Source organism: Sebastes fasciatus, chromosome 3 (genome assembly GCF_043250625.1).
Source record: "Sebastes fasciatus isolate fSebFas1 chromosome 3, fSebFas1.pri, whole genome shotgun sequence".
In the NCBI taxonomy this organism is placed as follows: domain Eukaryota; kingdom Metazoa; phylum Chordata; class Actinopteri; order Perciformes; family Sebastidae; genus Sebastes; species Sebastes fasciatus.
The window spans coordinates 43,216,362-43,244,161 of NC_133797.1; the positions used below are offsets into that span (position 1 = coordinate 43,216,362).

At 37.6% G+C, this 27,800-nt stretch overlaps 2 protein-coding genes and 1 long non-coding RNA gene across 6 annotated transcripts in view; 2 read left to right on the forward strand and 1 right to left on the reverse strand.

Annotated features, from left to right (window-relative positions):
* The first annotated feature begins 1,835 nt into the window (after nucleotides 1–1,835).
* srsf7b (serine and arginine rich splicing factor 7b) lies at nucleotides 1,836–10,507 on the forward strand. Of its 4 annotated transcripts, none has more exons than XM_074630965.1 (7): nucleotides 1,836–2,141; nucleotides 4,124–4,304; nucleotides 4,552–4,730; nucleotides 8,380–8,455; nucleotides 8,597–8,740; nucleotides 9,863–9,907; nucleotides 10,266–10,507. In XM_074630965.1, the coding sequence occupies exons 1-7, from the start codon at nucleotides 2,030–2,032 to the stop codon at nucleotides 10,300–10,302; spliced, it is 774 nt and encodes a 257-aa protein (XP_074487066.1). In that variant the 5' UTR covers nucleotides 1,836–2,029; the 3' UTR covers nucleotides 10,303–10,507. The 4 variants fall into 4 exon arrangements, with proteins under 4 accessions (XP_074487066.1, XP_074487068.1, XP_074487067.1 ...); XM_074630967.1 differs by having other exon boundaries at nucleotides 1,837–2,141; nucleotides 8,609–8,740; XM_074630966.1 differs by having other exon boundaries at nucleotides 1,838–2,141; nucleotides 4,552–4,731; nucleotides 8,387–8,455.
* LOC141765099 (uncharacterized) lies at nucleotides 7,978–8,327 on the reverse strand. Its single transcript, XR_012593379.1, has 3 exons — nucleotides 8,248–8,327; nucleotides 8,127–8,211; nucleotides 7,978–8,062 (listed from the first exon to the last, which is right to left on the reverse strand). It is a non-coding gene; the product is annotated as an uncharacterized LOC141765099 (long non-coding RNA).
* Nucleotides 10,508–12,218: 1,711 nt separating the features above from the next.
* The window catches only part of LOC141762969 (equilibrative nucleoside transporter 1-like), a gene marked incomplete at its 3' end in the record, with an annotated part of 17,944 nt that continues 2,362 nt past the window's right edge, over nucleotides 12,219–27,800 (forward strand). Inside the window, exons 1-5 of the mRNA XM_074627184.1 lie at nucleotides 12,219–13,309; nucleotides 19,150–19,231; nucleotides 21,602–21,774; nucleotides 22,085–22,224; nucleotides 26,708–26,842. Coding sequence (XP_074483285.1) covers nucleotides 13,284–13,309; nucleotides 19,150–19,231; nucleotides 21,602–21,774; nucleotides 22,085–22,224; nucleotides 26,708–26,842 — 556 coding nt within the window. The remainder of the gene's footprint in view (nucleotides 13,310–19,149; nucleotides 19,232–21,601; nucleotides 21,775–22,084; nucleotides 22,225–26,707; nucleotides 26,843–27,800) is intronic.

Sequence of the window (27,800 nt, forward strand, 5' to 3'; positions counted from 1 at the left end):
ATCCGGATTTACGGTAAGAGCGTGTAGGAAGTGACTTCAAAATAAAAGCACCGTTCTGATTAACGTATTAGATAACTACGTAACAGATTTATTCAAGAGGTCAATCAGTCTGTCAATAATAAATAAATGAACGAATAAATAATCAAAAAATGTGTAAATGAAACAAAAAGAATACATATTGCAAATTAAATTAAATGAATAAGAAAGAAAAACAAACGCCTCCAAAACTACTAATAGTCAAAGTTAATATTAAAGAATACATCTCCAAAGACTAGTCTGACTTCTAAATGACACTCACTCTCAGTCTACGACCTCACGCTCAGTCTACGACCTCACGCTCAGTCTACGACCTCACTCTCAGTCTACGACCTCACGCTCAGTCTACGACCTCACTCTCAGTCTACGACCTCACTCTCAGTCTACGACCTCACGCTCAGTCTACGACCTCACTCTCAGTCTACGACCTCACGCTCAGTCTACGACCTCACGCTCAGTCTACGACCTCACGCTCAGTCTACGACCTCACTCTCAGTCTACGACCTCACTCTCAGTCTACGACCTCACGCTCAGTCTACGACCTCACTCTCAGAAGAAGATGTTATTACACGTTTTAGAGGACTTAATAATAAGCTTAGCTTATTAAGCTTCAGTTAGCTTCAGTTAGCTCCACTTAGCTTCAGTTAGCTTCAGTTAGCTTCACTTAGCTACAGTTAGCTCCACTTAGCTTCAGTTAGCTCCACTTAGCTTCAGTTAGCTTCAGTTAGCTTCAGTTAGCTTCAGTTAGCTTCAGTTAGCTTCACTTAGCTTCAGTTAGCTTCACTTAGCTGCAGTTAGCTTCAGTTAGCTTCAGTTAGCTCCACTTAGCTTCAGTTAGCTTCACTTAGCTTCAGTTAGCTTCACTTAGCTTCAGTTAGCTTCAGTTAGCTTCAGTTAGCTCCACTTAGCTTCAGTTAGCTTCACTTAGCTTCAGTTAGCTTCAGTTAGCTTCAGTTAGCTCCACTTAGCTCCACTTAGCTTCAGTTAGCTTCAGTTAGCTTCACTTAGCTCCACTTAGCTTCAGTTAGCTCCACTTAGCTTCAGTTAGCTCCACTTAGCTTAAGTTAGCTTCAGTTAGCTTCACTTAGCTCCACTTAGCTTCAGTTAGCTTCAGTTAGCTTCAGTTAGCTCCACTTAGCTTCAGTTAGCTTCAGTTAGCTTCACTTAGCTTCACTTAGCTCCACTTAGCTTCAGTTAGCTTCAGTTAGCTCCACTTAGCTTCACTTAGCTTCACTTAGCTTCACTTAGCTTCAGTTAGCTTCACTTATCTCCACTTAGCTTCAGTTAGCTTCAGTTAGCTTCAGTTAGCTTCACTTAGCTCCACTTAGCTTCAGTTAGCTTCACTTAGCTCCACTTAGCTTCAGTTAGCTCCACTTAGCTTCAGTTAGCTTCAGTTAGCTTCACTTAGCTCCACTTAGCTTCAGTTAGCTTCACTTAGCTCCACTTAGCTTCAGTTAGCTCCACTTAGCTTCAGTTAGCGTCAGTTAGCTTCAGTTAGCTTCAGTTAGCTTCACTTAGCTTCACTTAGCTTAGCTTTTCTTTTAAATTATCATTATTTTATTTAGTATTTCATATGGGTTCTTTTTGTTTCATTTGCTGTATCATTTATTTATTTATTTGTTTAATTATTTATTAATGTATTTATTACAGACTGATTGACTTTTTGAATAAATAAGAAATGGCTTTTCACGTTCATCAGAACGGTGCTTTTATTTTGAAGGCCTATCACGTTCATTAGAACGGTGCTTTTATTTTGAAGGCCTATCACGTTCATCAGAACGGTGCTTTTATTTTGAAGTCACTTCCTGCCCGCGCTTACCATAATGCCGGATGTAGACGTCCCGCTGAACAGCGTGCGGGCTGATCCTCAGATCCTCTGATACTCTACAACACGAGCTGATAGAACTAGAACCCTCTAGAACTATACAGCTCTAGAACTATAGAACTCTACCAGCACTGAGCCGAGCCGCGGAGCCGCGGAGCTGCGGGCAGGATGTCCAGACACGGCCGGAACGGAGGAGGAGAACGAGGAGGAGAACGAGGAGAACGAGGAGGTGAACGAGGAGAACGAGGAGGAGAACGAGGAGGTGAACGAGGAGGAGGAGGTGAGTTACCGGAGCTGTTACACTCAGAGAGCGACCAGCCGGTCCGGTTCGGTTAGCAGGTTGGTCCGGAGCGGCTCCACTTAGCTTCAGTTAGCTTCAGTTAGCTCCAGTTAGCGCCACTTAGCTTCAGTTAGCTCCAGTTAGCTTCACTTAGCTTCGGTTAGCTTCAGTTAGCTTCAGTTAGCTTCAGTTAGCTCCAGTTAGCTTCAGTTAGCTCCACTTAGCTTCAGTTAGCTTCAGGTAGCTTCAGTTAGCTCCAGTTAGCTTCAGTTAGCTTCACTTAGCTTCGGTTAGCTTCAGTTAGCTCCAGTTAGCTCCAGTTAGCTCCACTTAGCGCCACTTAGCTTCAGTTAGCTCCACTTAGCTTCAGTTAGCTCCACTTAGCTTCAGTTAGCTTCAGTTAGCGCCACTTAGCTCCACTTAGCTTCAGTTAGCGCCACTTAGCTTCAGTTAGCTTCAGTTAGCGCCACTTAGCTTCAGTTAGCTTCAGTTAGCTCTACTTAGCTTCAGTTAGCTCCACTTAGCTTCAGTTAGCTTCAGTTAGCTCCACTTAGCGCCACTTAGCTTCAGTTAGCTCCAGTTAGCTTCAGTTAGCGCCACTTAGCTTCAGTTAGCTCCACTTAGCTTCAGTTAGCTCCACTTAGCTTCACTTAGCTCCACTTAGCTTCAGTTAGCTTCAGTTAGCTCCACTTAGCGCCACTTAGCTTCAGTTAGCTCCACTTAGCTTCAGTTAGCGCCACTTAGCTTCAGTTAGCTCCACTTAGCTTCAGTTAGCTCCACTTAGCTTCACTTAGCTCCACTTAGCTTCAGTTAGCTTCAGTTAGCTCCACTTAGCTTCCCTTAGCTCCACTTAGCTTCAGTTAGCTCCACTTAGCTTCAGTTAGCTCCACTTAGCTTCAGTTAGCTTCAGTTAGCTCCACTTAGCGCCACTTAGCTCCACTTAGCTCCACTTAGCTTCAGTTAGCTCCACTTAGCTCCACTTAGCTTCAGTTAGCTTCAGTTAGCTCCACTTAGCTTCAGTTAGCTCCACTTAGCTTCAGTTAGCTCCACTTAGCTTCAGTTAGCTTCAGTTAGCTTCACTTAGCTCCACTTAGCTTCACTTAGCTTCAGTTAGCTCCACTTAGCTTCAGTTAGCTCCACTTAGCTCCAGTTAGCTTCAGTTAGCGCCACTTAGCTTCAGTTAGCTCCACTTAGCTTCAGTTAGCTCCACTTAGCTTCAGTTAGCTCCAGTTAGCTTCACTTAGCTCCACTTAGCGCCACTTAGCTTCACTTAGCTCCACTTAGCTTCAGTTAGCGCCACTTAGCTTCAGTTAGCTCCACTTAGCTTCAGTTAGCTTCACTTAGCTCCACTTAGCTTCACTTAGCTCCACTTAGCTTCAGTTAGCTCCACTTAGCTTCACTTAGCTCCACTTAGCTTCAGTTAGCTCCACTTAGCTCCAGTTAGCTTCAGTTAGCGCCACTTAGCTTCAGTTAGCTCCACTTAGCTTCAGTTAGCTTCAGTTAGCTCCACTTAGCTCCAGTTAGCTTCAGTTAGCGCCACTTAGCTTCAGTTAGCTCCACTTAGCTTCAGTTAGCTCCACTTAGCTTCAGTTAGCTTCAGTTAGCTCCACTTAGCTTCAGTTAGCTTCAGTTAGCTCCACTTAGCTTCCCTTAGCTCCACTTAGCTTCAGTTAGCTCTACTTAGCTCTACTTAGCTCCACTTAGCGCCACTTAGCTTCACTTAGCTTCAGTTAGCTTCACTTAGCTTCAGTTAGCTTCACTTAGCTTCACTTAGCTTCAGTTAGCGCCACTTAGCTCCACTTAGCGCCACTTAGCTTCAGTTAGCTCCACTTAGCTTCACTTAGCTTCAGTTAGCTCCACGGAGGCTGGAAAGAGGCAGCGTTTAAATCATAGTTTTTATTCTTACAGGTGAGACATTAAATATGAAACAGTAGAGCAGGCCTCTGATTGGCTGTTACCTGTGGTCACTCTGTCCTCCACAGAGATGAAGGTGTACGTGGGGAACCTGGGGACCGGGGCGGGGAAAGGTGAGATAGAGCGAGCCTTCGGGTACTACGGACCGCTCAAGACCGTCTGGGTCGCCAGGAACCCCCCCGGCTTCGCCTTCGTCGAGTTCGAAGATCCCCGAGATGCCGACGCTGCCGTCCGAGGGTTAGACGGAAAGTAGGTATCCAACTCACCTGAACACACACCTGAACTCACACGAACCCACATCTGAACACACCTGAACGCACACCTGAACTCACACCTGAACGCACACCTGAAAACGCACCTGAACTCACACGAACGCACACCTGAACACACACGAACGCAAACCTGTACACACCTGAACACACACCTCACACCTCACCACACATTATTGATTATCTCAGGCTGACAGTATGTGTGTGATCATTATTGATTATCTCAGGCTGATCTGTGGGAGTCGTGTCCGGGTCGAACACTCATCAGGAAGTCCTCGTCACTCTCGGTACGACCGACCTCCCTCCAGACGATCATTCGACCCCAGCGATAAGTGTTATGAGTGCGGCGAGAGAGGTCACTACGCCTATGACTGTCACCGCTACAGCCGGAGGAGCCGGAGGAGCAGGTAACCATGATGACCACCACAGTGATCTGCTGTTTGAATCCAGTTAACTCTGCAGCTGAGCCTCACCCACTGAGACAGTCTGATCTAACAGAACCTTTAGACCATAGCTAACCAGCTGATCAGTTTTAAATCCTCCATCAGTGTTAACATTCATCTCCATGACGACCATGATAATCAGCTGGAGTCTATGTAGGTAGAAAGTACTTTATTATGGTGAGGTAAAAGGAAGTTACTGCTTTTATTGTTGTAGTCTGACAGGAAGTAACGTGACGTCCTATCACTTTCAAGGATAACAAAACCGAGGCCAGAAAGCAGAAAAAAAGTAAAGTATAGTAAACACTACACAGAGTAAAGTACAGTAAACACAACACAGTAAAGTACAGTAAACACAACACAGTAAAGTACAGTAAACACTACACAGAGTAAAGTACAGTAAACACTACACAGAGTAAAGTACAGTAAACACTACACAGTAAAGTACAGTAAACACAACAAACACTACACAGTAAAGTACAGTAGACACTACACAGAGTGAAGTATAGTAAACACTACACAGAGTAAAGTACAGTAAACACTACACAGAGTAAAGTATAGTAGACACTACACAGAGTAAAGTACAGTAAACACTACACAGAGTAAAGTACAGTAAACACTACACAGAGTAAAGTATAGTAGACACTACACAGAGTAAAGTACAGTAAACACTACACAGAGTAAAGTATAGTAAACACTACACAGAGTAAAGTATAGTAGACACTACACAGAGTAAATATTTCATTTAAAAAAAAGTCAAGCCCTTTCGAGTCTTCCGTCTTAAGTCAAAGTCTCAAGTCATGAATACCAAGTCAGAGTCAAGTTTTTTATCAATGTTAGTCAAGCAAATCTCAAGTCCTCAAATTTGCTACTCGAGTCCCCAGCCTCTGGTAAACACTACAGAGTAAAGTATAGTAAACACTACACACAGTAATATACATACAACAATATGTACATGTCTCCAGGCCAATACTCTTATAAAACATGTCAAATTTGGGGAAGATTGGACAATGTATAGTCAATTTACAACAACTTCCTGTTTCCTGTAGGGGGCGCTATGACTTGTCAAAGGCATGTTCAAAGGCTAAAAGACATAAGGTGGCGCTAGAGAGCCAACATGCCACGCCCAAGCAAAATTTCACCACTAAATCAAAGTAATTATTAGTTTGGATGTGCGTGTAAAGTTTCATGAGTTTTTTTGTGCATCCTAAAGTTCTCAAACATGTGTTCCTAAATTTAAAAAAAACGCAGGAAGTCCAAGATCGCTGACTTCCTGTTTGCCGAAAAAATCTCAAAAATATTTAATCCGGGTTTGAGGACGTCAGCAATGACATACTTGAATTTCGTGACGATTGAAGAAACTTTCTCTGAAAAACTGCCTACATTAGGGGGCGCTATCTCGCCCGCTGGAGACACCCGAGCCCAATCACTCCAGAACATTGAATTTCGCGCCACTTCTTACGCATATTCCACTTTTGGTGAGTTTTGGGGATGGGAAAGGTCCCAAAAGGGCAATCTCCGGGCAGAAAAATAATAATACCTAGAAAAACAATAGGTTTCCTCGCACTTCGTGCCGGGACACCGTTGGGGTCCTGGCACTTTCCTGCTCGGGCCCTAATAATAGTAGATGATGATATATTAATGGATTCTGGATATTGAATAGAGAACCTTTAATGTTTCAGCTGACTGAGGCTCAGCTGTGGTTCATGTTTTTATCTCTGATGTCACACAAATGTTGTCAGCTCTCAGACCTGAGTCCAACAGGAAGTCATCATCAGACCTGAGTCCAACAGGAAGTCATCATCAGACCTGAGTCCAACAGGAAGTCATCAGACCTGAGTCCAACAGGAAGACTGTATTCGAAACCTGATACTATACTAGTAGTACGTACTGATTTGGCCAAAATGTAGTATTCAGTATGCGAACAAAAGCAAAATCTCCAGTATGTCAAAAGTACCTGGATGTCGTACTGATTCAGAATAAATCTCCAGTCTACCTCGTCTACTGTATCCCACAATGCAAAGCGCTGGACCGCTACAGGCTACGGTTACAACAACAGCAGCCGCCAAAAACAGCTTGTTTTTTTACATTCTTCGAAGCTATTTCATCACTAAATTCACTTCTGAAAGTTTTTGAGGCGAGAAATAAACTGTAGATTAGTATCTGCAGTTTTACGAAGTTAGACGGTGAATCGAACATTTGTTCCAATGTTGTCGGAGTTTAGAAGCTCCACAACACCCGCCGTGACCGCTAGCTAGCGCCTTCCAGAGTCGCTGCCAGCCAGCCGGGCGGTCACGCTCACAGACCGCTACGAGCTGCTGGAGCTCTCCAGAGACCGGTCTGTAGACCACTCACAGACCGCTACGAGCTGCTGGAGCTCTCCAGAGACTGGTCTGTAGACTGGTCTGTAGACCACTCACAGACCGCTACGAGCTGCTGGAGCTCTCCTTATTGACGGATAGTTTGTTTAAAGATGTCCGTTGTAGAGTAACAGGAACCTGTGATTATCTGACTTTATGGAGTTGAAAAGCTCCACATCGCCGGCGGGCGTAGCTCGCTGAAGAGCCGGCCAGTGACGCTCACAGAGCGGCTACAGAGCAGCTGAGTGGCGAGGGAAGAGGAGATGGTTCTCGGTCTGCGATGAGACCCGGTGGTGGTCTCCTGTAGGATCCAGGTCTGGTGGTGGTCTTCTGTAGGATCCAGGTCTGGTGCTGGTCTCCTGTAGGATCCAGGTCTGGTGCTGGTCTCCTGTAGGATCCAGGTCTGACGGTCTGTTGAATGCTTGTTGGTTTCTAACCTGCTGACTGAGATTTAATCTAAAACCTTTCAGGTCTCATCGTTTGATTCTAAAAGAGTTCATGAGAGCATCGAGACTAAAGTTGTTCTGCTGAACTGAACTGAACTGAACTCTTAAGACTTTAGGGGGCTCGGAGACCGACCGGCGCCCCGCCTCGTTAATTTGGCCAACAGTAATGTAACGAGGAACAGACCCGCCGGACCGCGGTCCCTTCTAGAAAAGACAGACTCGCTGCTATCAAGTCTCAATCAAGCGATTTGGCGTTCAGTACGATCGTCTTTAGAAATCTTCTAGATCATCTAGATCTGCTAGACCTGGTCCAAAGAGGGCCATCTAGATCTGCTAGACCTGGTCCAAAGAGGGCCGACCAGCAAAAGGTTTATTTCATCACCCATTCCTGTTTTTACTGAATAAGTCCAGTTCTACTGTGTTCTACCTGTTCTACTGGGTTCTCCCTGCTTTACCTGTTCTACTGTGTTCTCCCTGTTCTACCTGTTCAACCTGTTCTACCTGTTCAACCTGTTCAACCTGTTCTACCTGTTCTACTGTGTTCTCCCTGTTCTACTGTGTTCTCCCTGTTCTACCTGTTCTCCCTGTTCTACTGTGTTCTCCCTGTTCTACTGTGTTCTCCCTGTTCTACTGTGTTCTCCCTGCTTTACCTGTTCTCCCTGTTCTCCCTGCTTTACCTGTTCTCCCTGCTTTACCTGTTCTCCCTGTTCTCCCTGTGAGTAATGTTAATCTGTAGTCAGACTGCATCACTTTGTTACATGGACTCTCTGTGGTCCTCCTCTGACTACTGTTTTCCTGGTTCTGGTTTGGGTCCAGGTCCAGGTCCAGGTCTTGGTCCAGATCCCGTGGGAGGCGTTCCTCCCGCAGCAGGAGCCGAGGGCGGAGGTGAGTCACTTCCTGATCAGGTGTTCCTTGGGGCTCCACCTCAGGACCACCAGACTGCAGGGACTCCAGAACAAGTCTTTTATATAAATACATTTATACCAGGTTTAATATTTAAACGTCTCTGATTCTCTTCTCTTCGAGGTCCAAGTCCAGATCCAAGTCCAGATCCAAGTCCAGATCCAAGTCCAGATCCAAGTCCAGATCCAGGTCCAAGTCCAGGTCCAGGTCGAGGTCCAGGTCAAGGTCTAGGTCCAGATCCAGGTCAAGGTCTCGAGGCCAGAACAGGTGGGTGGTACTGTGGTGAGCAGACAGGAAACACAATCAGCAGACTCACAGCAGCTGCAGTTCCTTTAACTCTGAGGGAGGCTTTCACAATAAGAGTTCTACTATGATCACTGAGCTCCTTCTAGGGTCAGACTGAGAGGATACTTTCACAATAAGAGTCCTATTATGATCACTGAGCTCTTTCTACTGTCAGACTAAGAGGAGACTTTCACAATAAGAGTCCTATTATGATCACTGAGCTCTTTCTACTGTCAGACTGAGAGGAGACTTTCACAATAAGAGTCCTATTATGATCACTGAGCTCTTTCTACTGTCAGACTAAGAGGAGACTTTCACAATAAGAGTCCTATTATGATCACTGAGCTCCTTCTACTGTCAGACTGAGAGGATACTTTCACAATAAGAGTCCTATTATGATCACTGAGCTCCTTCTAGGGTCAGACTGAGAGGAGACTTTCACAATAAGAGTCCTATTATGATCACTGAGCTCCTTCTAGGGTCAGACTGAGAGGAGACTTTCACAATAAGAGTCCTATTATGATCACTGAGCTCCTTCTAGGGTCAGACTGAGAGGAGACTTTCACAATAAGAGTCCTATTATGATCACTGAGCTCCTTCTACTGTCAGACTGAGAAGAGACTTTCACAATAAGAGTCCTATTATGATCACTGAGCTCCTTCTACTGTCAGACTGAGAGGAGACTCACAATAAGAGTCCTATTATGATCACTGAGCTCCTTCTGGGGTCAGACTGAGGAGACTCACAATAAGAGTCCTATTATGATCACTGAGCTCCTTCTACTGTCAGACTGAGAGGAGACTTTCACAATAAGAGTCCTATTATGATCACTGAGCTCCTACTGTCAGACTGAAAGGAGACTAAATATTTTATAGAGAAAACATGAAGACTTTAACTCGGAGATCAACTTAGTTGCCTTGAATTTGCTTCTGTGTGCCCCCCCCCCCATCCATGGATTCTGTCATCGTTTCACTGAGACTGATACAGCTGTGGTTATTGGTTATTTTAAAACATCTGTTTACTGATGAAGAACTGTTCTGTGGTTACCTGCCACTCACCTGTCAGTCTCCATCATAATAAATCTGACCTCTGATGTGTCTTCAGGTCTGGATCAATGGGTCGCTCTCGCTCTGGATCTCCAGCTAGAAGGTGAGTCAGCAGGTTCTAGTTCTGGTTCAGTTACTTCATACAGAAACAGATTTATACAAAACTTAAACTAAAAATGATTTATGATATTTAAATGTGACAGCAGTCGTATAAAAGAAAAATATAAATTATTTTATAAAGATGAAATAAAACGATAACATATTTAAATGTTATTTGAATAAATGTGATGCTATTTAATTTTTGAAAGCTCTTGATAATGTAAATATACTACTACTATATACTGTATATGTATGTGTATATATATATATTTATAACTGTCTAACCGATAATGTTAATATACTACTATATTATATGTATATATATGTATATAACGCTCTCTCTCTCTCTGTCAAACTGATAGTCGTTCGACCTCTCGGAGTCCAGCTGGAAACAACTGAAGATTTTTCTGTTTTTGTTTCTGTGAATGAATTTTATTTTGAAAAGCTTTGATTGTAGATGTGTTGTAATAGTTTTTGTATGAACAGACTAAAGTTCTCCTGTAGCATCATTATTATTGATTATTGATTATTGATGAGGACATGTAAATGAATCAGTTTACTTCCTGTTAGTTTCATCTAAAGACTCAATAAAGATTTACACATCTGTGGTTCTGTGGCTTTAAAATGAATAATAACATCATCATTAAATCTGTCTCATTTAAAACAAAAACACCTGAGAAAAGATGCTCTTATTGTGAAAATCCTGCCACTTCACTGTGAAGACGTATAAAGCAGAAAAACTACAGAGAACATCTGATGGATGATTATTTATTTATATATGAAAAGGAAACAGTGAATGAATAAAGGAGTATCTGAGTACTGAGTAATAATATTCAAGGTATTCAATATACAAGGTACAGTTCCAACAACCACCTGGAAGGTTGCCACGGTTACCCCGGTCTTCAAGGCCGGTGATGAGAACTATCGGCCGATAAGGATCCTACCCGTTATATCAAAGGGGTTGCCATGCAACTGACAGATAATCTTACCAGTTGTCATCCCCCTCCACCAATGCAGTTTGGATTTCACCAACATCACTCCACCGATAGAGCCACCTGTTCTTATTGAAAATATCAAAAGTTTATTAGACCAGGGTGGTTACATAGGAGCCGTTGTACGGAAGATACGTGACTAGAAGGTAAAGCTGTGAACGGTGTTGGAGAACGTCCCGATCAGAACATACAACGCCCCCCCCCCCCATACCAACTCGGCACCTCTAGATGCCCCCCACCCATGTTGATTGTTGTCATCTACGGACAAAGCTAAATACCATTTGAAGTCCAGTGACTAGGGGGTTAGGGGTTTGGGTTAGGGTTAGGGGTTTCGGGTTAGGGTTAGGGTTAAGGGGTTAGGGTTAGGGTTAGGGTTAAGGGGTTAGGGTTAGGATAAGGGGGTTAGGGTTAGGGGATTCCGGTTAGGGGTTCGGGTAAGGGTTAGGGGGTTCGGGTTAGGGGATTCCGGTTAGGGGTTCGGGTTAGGGGATTCCGGTTAGGGGTTAGGGTTAGGGTTAGGGGGTTCGGGTTAGGGGATTCCGGTTAGGGGTTCGGGTTAGGGGGTTCGGGTTAGGGGTTCGGGTTAGGCTGTGATCTTGATGTTTTAGTTGTTAAAAATACATTCATCATCCTCATAATTATTTCATATCTATATTTCACACGAGTATAGTCCCCGTTTATTGGGGTTTATTGCCCGGTTCGATCTGCTCAGTGCAATGCGGAGCAGGGCGCAGCAAGGCGGAGCAGCGCGCAGCAGGGCGAAGCAGGGCGCAGCAAGGCGGAGCAGGACGCAGCAAGGCGGAGCAGGGCGCAGCAGGGCGAAGCAGGGCGCAGCAGGGCGCAGCAAGGCGGAGCAGGGCGGAGCAGCGCACAGCAGGGCGGAGCAGAGCAGAGAGATGCTTCTGCAATGCGCGGCGGCACGTTTGGTGGAATCACTTTTTAATTTGATGCCTCAGAAATAGAAAATAACAAGACTTCTAAAGAATAGTATTTATTAACATTAATCAGAATATTCTCTTTAAAGGTTCTAAATGTTATTTCATGGCGTAAAGTTGTATTTTAATTTGAATTATGACTCCCGTCACTGCGGCTGAAATATAAAGAAACATCAGAGACACATTAAAGCATATTCATCTTGTTCTAAAACTAAAACATTTACTCAACTCTTCTGTGGGACATTTAAACATCTTAATAATAATAATTAATAGTTTGTTTCCTTCCAGTCAAAGGAAGCTTCATATCATCTCTTATCGGTGACTAAACTGGGCTGTTCTTCATTATCAGGAACAAAGTCCACTGGAAGGACTGATATCAGAGGTCAAAGGTCAAAGGTCACTGCAGGCTGAAGAACTAATTCTGCTGAAAGTGCAGAAATAATGAGAGGAGGACGTCCCTCAGAGAGAAAAGAGGATTTAAAGAACATGACAGATACAGGAAGAAGGATTTCACAACCGAGAGACTGAAGGAGACAGAAGGAGACTGAAGACTGAAGGAGACTAATGGAGACTGAAGGAGACTAAAGGAGACTAAAGGAGACTGAAGACTAAAGGAGACTGAAGGAGACTAAAGGAGACTAAAGGAGACTGAAGGAGACTAAAGGAGACTGAAGACTGAAGGAGACTAAAGGAGACTAAAGGAGACTGAAGGAGACTGAAGACTGAAGGAGACTAAAGGAGACTAAAGGAGACTGAAGGAGACTGAAGGAGACTGAAGGAGACTAAAGGAGACTGAAGGAGACTAAAGGAGACTGAAGGAGACTGAAGGAGACTAAAGGAGACTGAAGGAGACTAAAGGAGACTAAAGGAGACTGAAGGAGACTAAAGGAGACTGAAGGAGACTGAAGACTGAAGGAGACTAAAGGAGACTAAAGGAGACTGAAGGAGACTGAAGGAGACTAAAGGAGACTAAAGGAGACAGATAAAACTTAAAAAACAGACTCCTGAGACACTAAACCACAGAGAACCACCCTGAAACTGAGAACTTAACAAAGCTGCTTGTTGTTGAGATTTAATTATTATATTTATATTATTGCTGGAGGACATTGAGAGAACATCTGGAGGACATTGAGAGAACATCTGGAGGACATTGAGGGGACATCTGGAGGACATTGAGAGAACATCTGGAGGACATTGAGAGGACATCTGGAGGACATTGAGAGAACATCTGGAGGACATTGAGAGGACATCTGGAGGACATTGAGAGAACATCTGGAGGACATTGAGAGAACATCTGGAGGACATCTGGAGGACATTGAGAGAACATCTGGAGGACATTAAGAGAACATCTGAAGGACATTGAGAGAACATCTGGAGGACATTGAGAGAACATCTGTGGTTCTTCAGTTGATCAATCGATTGGTTCTTCAGTTGATCGGTTCCTCCGAGGATAATGGCCGTCAGTTCACCAAGAGACAAGTGAGTCACTGATCAGTTTATTAAGAAACAATAATCAATAATGTTCATTTACGGCCAAATCTGTGCCTGTCGGTCGATTTCTAAAACATTTTGGGGACATGTTTCGAAAGCTTAACTACAAATATCCAGAAAGTTTGGACAAACTGTCGTTGATTTATGGACAAATTTGCGCCAGGCCCCTGCACATGTTTGGAACTCATGGCGTCCCCTATATATATTTATACATAAATATAAATATAGCCTGTGAGTTTTGTAATGATTGGACAAACTATTTCTGATGTATAGTCGGCTCGGTGTTATGCCACGCCCATTATTTTGCATTTGTAGCGCCCCCTAGTGGTTGATTTGAATGAAACTTTCAAGGTATATTTCAGGTGCTCTTGTGGAAATATCTACTACATATATAGCACGTATACATATAATATATATAAACTCGGGAAAAAAAAGTTTTGAAATCTGTGTTTGGTGGATTATTTCTCTGTTGTATCAATCCTAATGGTCATTGTATTCTACATGGTTGAAAGCCTGTTTATTGACCTTCACAATGATGTCACACTTGTAAGGATCATGTATTTGTGGGATGAGCAGCACAGCTGATGATGTGTGGAGCCCCGGTGCCGATGGTAAACAGAGTATTCTCATGTTGGTGTTGACTCTTGTTGTGAGTTGTTTGGTGGATGATTGAACTCTCTATCAGTAACAAGGAACAATACAGATATAATATATACTATATATAATACAGGTATAATATATACTATATATAATACAGATATAATATATCTATATATAATACAGATATAATATATCTATATATAATACAGATATAATATATCTATATATAATACAGGTATAATATATACTATATATAATACAGATATAATATATCTATATATAATACAGATATGATATATCTATATGTAATACAGATATAATATATACTATATGTAATACAGATATAATATATACTATATATAATACAGATATAATATATCTATATATAATACAGATATAATATATCTATATATAATACAGATATAATATATACTATATATAATACAGATATGATATATACTATATATAATACAGATATAATATATACTATATATAATACAGATATAATATATCTATATATAATACAGATATAATATATACTATATATAATACAGATATGATATATCTATATATAATACAGATATAATATATCTATATATAATACAGATATAATATATACTATATATAATACAGATATAATATATCTATATATAATACAGATATAATATATCTATATATAATACAGATATAATATATACTATATATAATACAGATATGATATATCTATATATAATACAGATATAATATATCTATATATAATACAGATATAATATATCTATATATAATACAGATATAATATATACTATATATAATACAGATATAATATATACTATATATAATACAGGTATAATATATACTATATATAATACAGATATAATATATACTATATATAATACAGATATGATATATCTATATATAATACAGATATAATATATACTATATATAATACAGATATAATATATCTATATATAATACACATATAATATATCTATATATAATACAGATATAATATATCTATATATAATACAGGTATAATATATACTATATATAATACAGGTATAATATATACTATATATAATACAGATATAATATATACTATATATAATACAGATATGATATATCTATATATAATACAGATATAATATATACTATATATAATACAGATATGATATATCTATATATAATACAGATATGATATATATTATATATAATACAGATATAATATATCTATATATAATACAGGTATAATATATACTATATATAATACAGATATAATATATACTATATATAATACAGATATAATATATCTATATATAATACAGATATAATATATACTATATATAATACAGATATGATATATCTATATATAATACAGATATAATATATCTATATATAATACAGATATAATATATCTATATATAATACAGATATAATATATACTATATATAATACAGATATAATATATCTATATATAATACAGATATAATATATCTATATATAATACAGATATAATATATCTATATATAATACAGATATAATATATACTATATATAATACAGATATAATATATCTATATATAATACAGGTATAATATATACTATATATAATACAGATATAATATATACTATATATAATACAGATATGATATATCTATATATAATACAGATATAATATATACTATATATAATACAGATATGATATATCTATATATAATACAGATATGATATATCTATATGTAATACAGATATAATATATACTATATATAATACAGATATAATATATACTATATATAATACAGATATAATATATACTATATATAATACAGATATAATATATACTATATATAATAGAGATATAATATATACTATATATAATACAGATATAATATATCTATATATAATACACATATAATATATCTATATATAATACAGATATAATATATCTATATATAATACAGGTATAATATATCTATATATAATACAGATATAATATATCTATATATAATACAGGTATAATATATCTATATATAATACAGGTATAATATATCTATATATAATACAGGTATAATATATCTATATATAATACAGGTATAATATATCTATATATAATACAGGTATAATATATCTATATATAATACAGGTATAATATATACTATATATAATACAGATATAATATATCTATATATAATACAGGTATAATATATCTATATATAATACAGGTATAATATATCTATATATAATACAGGTATAATATATCTATATATAATACAGGTATAATATATCTATATATAATACAGATATGATATATCTATATATAATACAGATATAATATATACTATATATAATACAGATATAATATATCTATATATAATACAGATATGATATATACTATATATAATACAGGTATAATATATCTATATATAATACAGGTATAATATATCTATATATAATACAGGTATAATATATCTATATATAATACAGATATGATATATACTATATATAATACAGATATAATATATCTATATATAATACAGATATAATATATCTATATATAATACAGATATAATATATACTATATATAATACAGATATAATATATCTATATATAATACAGATATAATATATCTATATATAATACAGATATAATATATACTATATATAATACAGGTATAATATATCTATATATAATACAGATATAATATATCTATATATAATACAGATATAATATATACTATATATAATACAGATATAATATATCTATATATAATACAGATATGATATATACTATATATAATACAGATATGATATATACTATATATAATACAGATATAATATATACTATATATAATACAGATATAATATATACTATATATAATACACATATAATATATCTATATATAATACAGATATAATATATCTATATATAATACAGATATAATATATACTATATATAATACAGATATAATATATCTATATATAATACAGATATAATATATCTATATATAATACAGATATAATATATACTATATATAATACAGATATAATATATCTATATATAATACAGATATGATATATACTATATATAATACAGATATGATATATACTATATATAATACAGATATAATATATACTATATATAATACAGATATGATATATACTATATATAATACAGATATGATATATACTATATATAATACGGATATGATATATACTATATATAATACAGATATAATATATACTATATATAATACAGATATGATATATCTATATGTAATACAGATATAATATATACTATATATAATACAGATATAATATATACTATATATAATACAGATATGATATATACTATATATAATACACATATAATATATACTATATATAATACAGATATAATATATACTATATATAATACAGATATGATATATACTATATATAATACACATATAATATATACTATATATAATACAGATATAATATATATATATATAATACAGATATGATATATACTATATATAATACAGATATGATATATCTATATATAATACAGATATAATATATCTATATATAATACAGATATAATATATCTATATATAATACAGATATAATATATACTATATATAATACAGATATAATATATCTATATATAATACAGATATAATATATCTATATATAATACAGATATAATATATACTATATATAATACAGATATAATATATACTATATGTAATACAGATATAATATATACTATATATAATACAGATATAATATATCTATATATAATACAGATATAATATATCTATATATAATACAGATATAATATATCTATATATAATACAGTTATAATATATCTATATATAATACAGATATAATATATCTATATATAATACAGGTATAATATATCTATATATAATACAGATATGATATATCTATATGTAATACAGATATAATATATACTATATATAATACAGATATAATATATCTATATATAATACAGATATAATATATCTATATATAATACACATATAATATATCTATATATAATACAGATATAATATATCTATATATAATACAGGTATAATATATCTATATATAATACAGATATGATATATCTATATGTAATACAGATATAATATATACTATATATAATACAGATATAATATATACTATATATAATACAGATATAATATATCTATATATAATACAGATATGATATATACTATATATAATACAGGTATAATATATCTATATATAATACAGGTATAATATATCTATATATAATACACATATAATATATCTATATATAATACAGATATAATATATCTATATATAATACAGATATAATATATACTATATATAATACAGATATAATATATACTATATATAATACAGATATAATATATACTATATATAATACAGATATGATATATACTATATATAATACAGATATGATATATACTATATATAATACAGATATGATATATCTATATATAATACAGATATAATATATACTATATATAATACAGATATAATATATACTATATATAATACAGATATGATATATACTATATATAATACAGATATAATATATACTATATATAATACAGATATAATATATCTATATATAATACAGATATAATATATCTATATATAATACAGATATAATATATCTATATATAATACAGATATGATATATACTATATATAATACAGATATAATATATCTATATATAATACAGATATAATATATCTATATATAATACAGATATAATATATCTATATATAATACAGATATAATATATACTATATATAATACAGATATGATATATACTATATATAATACAGATATAATATATACTATATATAATACAGATATAATATATCTATATATAATACAGATATGATATATACTATATATAATACAGATATAATATATCTATATATAATACAGATATAATATATCTATATATAATACAGATATAATATATCTATATATAATACAGATATAATATATCTATATATAATACAGATATAATATATCTATATATAATAAAGATCTGCTTAGAGTAAACTACACTTACTAGGATGATCAGTCAAACTCATGAATGATGACGTAAATATGACGAGATAGATTAGACTTCTAGATGAGACAAGATGAGCTGAAGAGGAAACACACACCACTTCCTGTGTCAGTTTCACAATAAAGCCTTCAATTTTGAAATATTTCCCTGCAGGTATTTTGGCGTGTGGCTGATCTTCTTCATGCTCGGTTTGGGGACGCTGCTACCCTGGAACTTCTTCATGACTGCTACCATGGTATGACATCACTTCCTGTCTGTTCTCCATACTACCAAACTACTGTAATACATAGCATGTCCTCCTACATCCAGTTCTGCAGTATGAAACGAGCATTCTGTTCTGACTATTCTCACCCACAATCCTCTGCTCGGTGTATGTCTGAGCAAGAGGGTCAAAGTTCAAAGTTCAAGGCCAAACGTTGTGATGAAGCAGTACGTCCCAACGGTATACATACTGCATGCTACAGTGCTAACAGTACTGTGTAAGGGCAGCTGCAGTATGTAGCACGTCTTCTGCTCTGAACCAGCTTTTATTTTGAAGGATGGAGAATTTAACATTGTTCACATATCAAATAAAAACAATAAAAACCGAAGTGAAAAAAAATGCTGCTGTAAATATTACATTATATTATACTATATTATATTATTACTTTACATTATTTTATATTATCCATCCATCATCTGTAACCGCTGATCCTGTTCAGGGTGGCGGTGGGGACGGAGCCGATCCCAGCAGACATTGGGTGAAGGCGAGGGGGTAAACCTGGACAGGTGAAGGCGGGGGGTAGACCCTGGACAGGTGAAGGCGGGGTACAACCTTGACAGGTGAAGGCGGGGGGGTAGACCCTGGACAGGTGAAGGTGGGGTACATCCTTGACAGGTGAAGGCGGGGGGTAGACCCTGGACAGGTGAAGGCGGGGGGTAGACCCTGGACAGGTGAAGGTGGGGGGGTAGACCCTGGACAGGTGAAGGTGGGGTACATCCTTGACAGGTGAAGGCGGGGGTAGACCCTAGACAGGTGAAGGCGGGGGGTAGACCCTGGACAGGTGAAGGCGGGGGGTAGACCCTGGACAGGTGAAGGTGGGGGGGTAGACCCTGGACAGGTGAAGGTGGGGTACATCCTTGACAGGTGAAGGCGGGGGTAGACCCTAGACAGGTGAAGGCGGGGGGTAGACCCTGGACAGGTGAAGGCGGGGGGTAGACCCTGGACAGGTGAAGGCGGGGGGGTAGACCCTGGACAGGTGAAGGCGGGGGGATAGAACCAGGACAGGTGAAGGCGGGGGGATAGAACCTGGACAGGTGAAGGCGGGCTACAACCTTAACAGGTGAAGGCGGGGGGGTAGACCCTGGACAGGTGAAGGTGGGGCACAACCTTAACAGGTGAAGGCGGGGGGGTAGACCCTGGACAGGTGAAGGCGGGCTACAACCTTAACAGGTGAAGGCGGGGGGGTAGACCCTGGACAGGTGAAGGCGGAGGGTAGACCCTGGACAGGTCCCCAGACTATCACAGGGCTGACACATAGAGACAGACAACCATTCACACTCACATTCACACCTACTGGACATTTAGAGTCAACAATGAACCTGCATGTCTTTTGACTGTGGGAGGAAACCTGAGATCCCGGAGTAAACCCACCCTAACCTGCATGTCTTTGGACTGTGGGAGGAAACCTGAGAACCCGGAGTAAACCCACCCTAACCTGCATGTCTTTAGAATGTGGGAGGTAACCGGAGAACCCGGAGTAAACCCACACTAACCTACATGTTTTTGGATTGTGGGAGGAAACCTGAGAACCCGGAGTAAACCCACGCTAACCTGCATGTCTTTGGACTGTGGGAGGAAGCCTAAGAACCCGGAGTAAACCCACACTAACCTGCATGTCTTTGGACTGTGAGAGGAAACCTGAGAACCCGGAGTAAACCCACGCTAACCTGCATGTCTTTGGACTGTGGGAGGAAACCGGAGAACCCGGAGTAAACCCACGCCGACCTGCATGTCTTTGAACTGTGGGAGGAAACCTGAGAACCCGGAGTAAACTCACGCCGGGTAAAGGTTAGGGTTAGGGTTAGGGTTGGAGTAAGGGTTAGGGTTAGAGTTAGGGTTAGGGTTATGGGTAAGGGTAAGGGTAAGGGTAAGGGTTAGGGTTAGAGTTAGGGTTAGGGGTAAGGGTAAGGGTTAGGGGTAGGGGTAAGGGTAAGGGTAAGGGTTAGGGTTAGAGTTAGGGTTAGGGGTAAGGGTAAGGGTTAGGGGTAGGGGTAGGGGTAGGGGTAGGGGTAAGGGTAAGGGTAAGGGTAAGGGATAATGGTAAGGGTAAGGGTTAGGGGTAAGGGGTAGGGGTAGGGGTAAGGGTAAGGGGTAGGGGTAAGGGTAAGGGTAAGGGTTAGGGTTAGAGTTAGGGTTAGGGGTAAGGGTTAGAGTTAGGGTTAGGGGTAATGGTAAGGGTAAGGGTTAGGGTTAGGGTTAGGGTTAGGGTTAGTGTAGTTGAAACTATATATTTGTGTTTTTAAAGTAGGAACCGATCGGCTTTGAGCTGAGAGACACAGACAGGAAGTCAGACAGTTCATGTTGTTGGTTTGAATAACACAATAGTTCTGTCTGTGTCTCCAGTACTTCACCAGCCGTCTGAAGGACTCCTCATTGGTCGATTCTTCATCCAATCAGACGGAGGCATCGGGTGAGAATCGCAGCCTTCTGGAGGCCAAATTCAACAACGTGATGACGCTGTGCGCCATGCTGCCGCTGCTCCTCTGCACCTGCCTCAACTCCTTCCTGCACTCACTGTGAGTACTACAACATCAAAGCACCAACCGAGAAGAGTCCTAGAACACACTGTACTAGAGGGGGTCTCAGCCTGTGTTCGTGGACCCTTCAGGAGACGCCATAGAGGTGTTCAGGGTCCAGAGAGTTGTAGAGAGTCTTTTCTAACTGAGCAGCTTCATGTTGTGAAGGAAGATCCAGAAGTTCTTCAGGACTTCGTAGAGATCCTTGAGGAGGTTGGGGACTTTAGTTCAGGGTGTCTAAGTCACTTTACTTCTTTTCATAACCTCCTGAGCTCTCAGGTGATCCTTGAGCTTCTTCTCTCTGTGTCAGTATCCCTCAGCGACTGCGTGTGATGGGCAGTCTACTCATCATCATGTTCGTCTTCATTGCCACTGTCGTCCTCGTCAAAGTCCCTCTGGAGCCGCTGCCCTTTTTCTCCATTACCATGGTGAAGATCGTCATCATCAACTGTGAGTCTGTTTGTTTCATGTTTAAAGGAGGATGTCTGTGTTCTTCAACCTGTTGTCATGTTATTGTCTGTTTCATGTTTAAAGGAGAACGTCTGTGTTCTTCAACCTGTTGTCATGTTACTGTCTGTTTCATGTTTAAAGGAGAACGTCTGTGTTCTTCAACCTGTTGTCATGTTACTGTCTGTTTCATGTTTAAAGGAGAACGTCTGTGTTCTTCAACCTGTTCTCATGTTATTGTCTGTTTGTTTCATGTTTAAAGGAGAACGTCTGTGTTCTTCAACGTGTTCTCATGTTATTGTCTGTTTCATGTTTAAAGGAGAACGTCTGTGTTCTTCAACCTGTTGTCATGTTACTGTCTGTTTCATGTTTAAAGGAGAACGTCTGTGTTCTTCAACCTGTTGTCATGTTACTGTCTGTTTCATGTTTAAAGGAGAACGTCTGTGTTCTTCAACCTGTTCTCATGTTATTGTCTGTTTGTTCCATGTTTAAAGGAGAACGTCTGTGTTCTTCAACGTGTTCTCATGTTATTGTCTGTTTGTTTCATGTTTAAAGGAGAACGTCTGTGTTCTTCAACCTGTTCTCATGTTATTGTCTGTTTCATGTTTAAAGGAGAACGTCTGTGTTCTTCAACGTGTTCTCATGTTATTGTCTGTTTGTTTCATGTTTAAAGGAGAACGTCTGTGTTCTTCAACCTGTTCTCATGTTATTGTGTTTCATGTTTAAAGGAGAACGTCTGTGTTCTTCAACCTGTTGTCATGTTATTGTCTGTTTGTTTGACGTTTAAAGGAGAACGTCTGTGTTCTTCAACCTGTTGTCATGTTATTGTCTGTTTGTTTCATGTTTAAAGGAGAACGTCTGTGTTCTTCAACCTGTTCTCATGTTATTGTCTGTTTGTTTCATGTTTAAAGGAGAACGTCTGTGTTCTTCAACCTGTTCTCATGTTATTGTCTGTTTGTTTCATGTTTAAAGGAGAACGTCTGTGGTCTTCAACCTGTTGTCATGTTATTGTCTGTTTGTTTCATGTTTAAAGGAGAACGTCTGTGTTCTTCAACCTGTTGTCATGTTACTGTCTGTTTCATGTTTAAAGGAGAACGTCTGTGTTCTTCAACCTGTTGTCATGTTATTGTCTGTTTGTTTCATGTTTAAAGGAGAACGTCTGTGTTCTTCAACCTGTTGTCATGTTACTGTCTGTTTCATGTTTAAAGGAGAACGTCTGTGTTCTTCAACCTGTTGTCATGTTATTGTCTGTTTGTTTCATGTTTAAAGGAGAACGTCTGTGTTCTTCAACCTGTTGTCATGTTACTGTCTGTTTCATGTTTAAAGGAGAACGTCTGTGTTCTTCAACCTGTTCTCATGTTATTGTCTGTTTGTTTCATGTTTAAAGGAGAACGTCTGTGTTCTTCAACCTGTTGTCATGTTATTGTCTGTTTGTTTCATGTTTAAAGGAGAACGTCTGTGTTCTTCAACCTGTTGTCATGTTACTGTCTGTTTCATGTTTAAAGGAGAACGTCTGTGTTCTTCAACCTGTTCTCATGTTATTGTCTGTTTGTTTCATGTTTAAAGGAGAACGTCTGTGTTCTTCAACCTGTTGTCATGTTATTGTCTGTTTGTTTCATGTTTAAAGGAGAACGTCTGTGTTCTTCAACCTGTTGTCATGTTACTGTTTGTTTCATGTTTAAAGGAGAACGTCTGTGTTCTTCATCCTGTTGTCATGTTATTGTCTGTTTGTTTGACGTTTAAAGGAGAACGTCTGTGTTCTTCAACCTGTTGTCATGTTATTGTCTGTTTGTTTCATGTTTAAAGGAGAACGTCTGTGTTCTTCAACCTGTTCTCATGTTACTGTCTGTTTCATGTTTAAAGAAGAACGTCTGTGTTCTTCAACCTGTTGTCATGTTACTGTTTGTTTCATGTTTAAAGGAGAACGTCTGTGTTCTTCAACCTGTTGTCATGTTATTGTCTGTTTGTTTGACGTTTAAAGGAGAACGTCTGTGTTCTTCAACCTGTTGTCATGTTACTGTCTGTTTCATGTTTAAAGGAGAATGTCTGTGTCCTTCAACCTGTTGTCATGTTACTGTCTGTTTCATGTTTAAAGGAGAACGTCTGTGTTCTTCAACCTGTTGTCATGTTACTGTTTGTTTCATGTTTAAAGGAGAACGTCTGTGTTCTTCAACCTGTTGTCATGTTATTGTCTGTTTGACGTTTAAAGGAGAACGTCTGTGTTCTTCAACCTGTTCTCATGTTATTGTCTGTTTGTTTCATGTTTAAAGGAGAACGTCTGTGTTCTTCAACCTGTTCTCATGTTATTGTCTGTTTGTTTCATGTTTAAAGGAGAACGTCTGTGTTCTTCAACCTGTTGTCATGTTACTGTCTGTTTCATGTTTAAAGAAGAACGTCTGTGTTCTTCAACCTGTTGTCATGTTACTGTCTGTTTCATGTTTAAAGGAGAACGTCTGTGTTCTTCAACCTGTTGTCATGTTACTGTCTGTTTCATGTTTAAAGGAGAACGTCTGTGTTCTTCAACCTGTTGTCATGTTACTGTCTGTTTCATGTTTAAAGGAGAACGTCTGTGTTCTTCAACCTGTTGTCATGTTATTGTCTGTTTGTTTCATGTTTAAAGGAGAACGTCTGTGTTCTTCAACCTGTTGTCATGTTACTGTCTGTTTCATGTTTAAAGGAGAACGTCTGTGTTCTTCAACCTGTTCTCATGTTATTGTCTGTTTGTTTCATGTTTAAAGGAGAACGTCTGTGTTCTTCAACCTGTTGTCATGTTATTGTCTGTTTGTTTCATGTTTAAAGGAGAACGTCTGTGTTCTTCAACCTGTTGTCATGTTACTGTCTGTTTCATGTTTAAAGGAGAACGTCTGTGTTCTTCAACCTGTTCTCATGTTATTGTCTGTTTGTTTCATGTTTAAAGGAGAACGTCTGTGTTCTTCAACCTGTTGTCATGTTATTGTCTGTTTGTTTCATGTTTAAAGGAGAACGTCTGTGTTCTTCAACCTGTTGTCATGTTACTGTTTGTTTCATGTTTAAAGGAGAACGTCTGTGTTCTTCATCCTGTTGTCATGTTATTGTCTGTTTGTTTGACGTTTAAAGGAGAACGTCTGTGTTCTTCAACCTGTTGTCATGTTATTGTCTGTTTGTTTCATGTTTAAAGGAGAACGTCTGTGTTCTTCAACCTGTTCTCATGTTACTGTCTGTTTCATGTTTAAAGAAGAACGTCTGTGTTCTTCAACCTGTTGTCATGTTACTGTTTGTTTCATGTTTAAAGGAGAACGTCTGTGTTCTTCAACCTGTTGTCATGTTATTGTCTGTTTGTTTGACGTTTAAAGGAGAACGTCTGTGTTCTTCAACCTGTTGTCATGTTACTGTCTGTTTCATGTTTAAAGGAGAATGTCTGTGTCCTTCAACCTGTTGTCATGTTACTGTCTGTTTCATGTTTAAAGGAGAACGTCTGTGTTCTTCAACCTGTTGTCATGTTACTGTTTGTTTCATGTTTAAAGGAGAACGTCTGTGTTCTTCAACCTGTTGTCATGTTATTGTCTGTTTGACGTTTAAAGGAGAACGTCTGTGTTCTTCAACCTGTTCTCATGTTATTGTCTGTTTGTTTCATGTTTAAAGGAGAACGTCTGTGTTCTTCAACCTGTTCTCATGTTATTGTCTGTTTGTTTCATGTTTAAAGGAGAACGTCTGTGTTCTTCAACCTGTTGTCATGTTACTGTCTGTTTCATGTTTAAAGAAGAACGTCTGTGTTCTTCAACCTGTTGTCATGTTACTGTCTGTTTCATGTTTAAAGGAGAACGTCTGTGTTCTTCAACCTGTTGTCATGTTACTGTCTGTTTCATGTTTAAAGGAGAACGTCTGTGTTCTTCAACCTGTTGTCATGTTACTGTCTGTTTCATGTTTAAAGGAGAATGTCTGTGTTCTTCAACCTGTTGTCATGTTATTGTCTGTTTGTTTCACGTTTAAAGGAGAACGTCTGTGTTCTTCAACCTGTTGTCATGTTACTGTCTGTTTCATGTTTAAAGGAGAACGTCTGTGTTCTTCAACCTGTTCTCATGTTATTGTCTGTTTGTTTCATGTTTAAAGGAGAACGTCTGTGTTCTTCAACCTGTTGTCATGTTACTGTCTGTTTCATGTTTAAAGGAGAACGTCTGTGTTCTTCAACCGAGACTGACATCACAGCTGTTTTAGCTGCAGCGTTCTCCCTCAATGGACCAGTTTCAGAAATCATTTTCTCTTTAAACACTGAGACCAGGTTGAATAATACCATCGTTCTCCTTTAAAGGTTTAACTGTTCAACATTTATATTCTTTTAACTCTTTGTTAGTATTTTTGTTTCAATCATATTCTATTCTATTCTATTCTATTCTATTCTATCCTTTTCTCTTGTATTGTATTCTCTTGTATTGTATTGTATTGTATTGTATTGTATTGTATTGTATTGTATTGTATTGTATTCTAATCTATTGTATTGTACTGGCAGCGTTTGGGGCGGTGCTTCAGGGCAGTCTCTTTGGGATGGCCGGGTTGCTGCCAGCTTCATATACGACTCCAATCATGAGCGGACAGGGACTGGCTGGAACCTTTGCTGCCTTCGCCATGATCTGTGCCATCGCAAGTAATCAATAACTCATCAATGCCTCGTCAATAACTCATCATAACTCATCAATACTTAGTAAATAACTCATCAATAACTCATCAATAACTCATCAATTACTCATTAATACCTCGTCAATAACTCATAAATAACTCATTAATACCTAGTAAATAACTCATCAATAACTCATCAATAACTCATCAATACCTCATCAATACCTCGTCAATAACTCATCAATAACTCATCAATAACTCATCAATTACTCATTAATACCTCGTCAATAACTCATCAATAACTCATCAATAACTCATCAATACCTCGTCAATAACTCATCAATAACTCATCAATAACTCATCAATTACTCATTAATACCTCGTCAATAACTCATCAATAACTCATCAATAACTCATCAATACCTCGTCAATAACTCATCAATAACTCATCAATTACTCATTAATACCTCGTCAATAACTCATAAATAACTCATTAATACCTCGTAAATAACTCATCAATAACTCATCAATAACTCATCAATATCTCATCAATACCTCGTCAATAACTCATCAATAACTCATCAATACCTCGTCAATAACTCATCAGTAACTCATCAATAACTCATCAATTACTCAATAATACCTCGTAAATATCTCATCAATAACTCATCAATACCTCATCAATACCTCGTCAATAACTCATCAATAACTCCATCAATACCTCGTTAATAACTCATCGGTAACTCATCAATAACTCATCAATTACTCAATAATACCTCGTAAATATCTCATCATAACTCATCAATACCTCATCAATACCTCGTCAATAACTCCATAACTCATCAATACCTCGTTAATGACTCATCAGTAACTCATCATTAGATTGCTTGTTAGATGATTTAGATGCATGGTTAGATGCTTGTTAGTTGGTCATCATTTACTCATCATTAACTCATCAATAACTCATCAATAACTCATCAATTACT

Bases quoted from the DNA above. Each gene is read 5' to 3' on its own strand.
- srsf7b (XM_074630965.1), top strand. From the start codon at position 2,030: ATGTCCAGACACGGCCGGAACGGAGGAGGAGAACGAGGAGGAGAACGA. The intron at 2,142-4,123 runs GTGAGTTACCGG...TGTCCTCCACAG, and splicing joins AGGTGAACGAGGAGGAGGAG to AGATGAAGGTGTACGTGGGG. The intron at 8,741-9,862 runs GTGGGTGGTACT...ATGTGTCTTCAG, and splicing joins AGGTCTCGAGGCCAGAACAG to GTCTGGATCAATGGGTCGCT.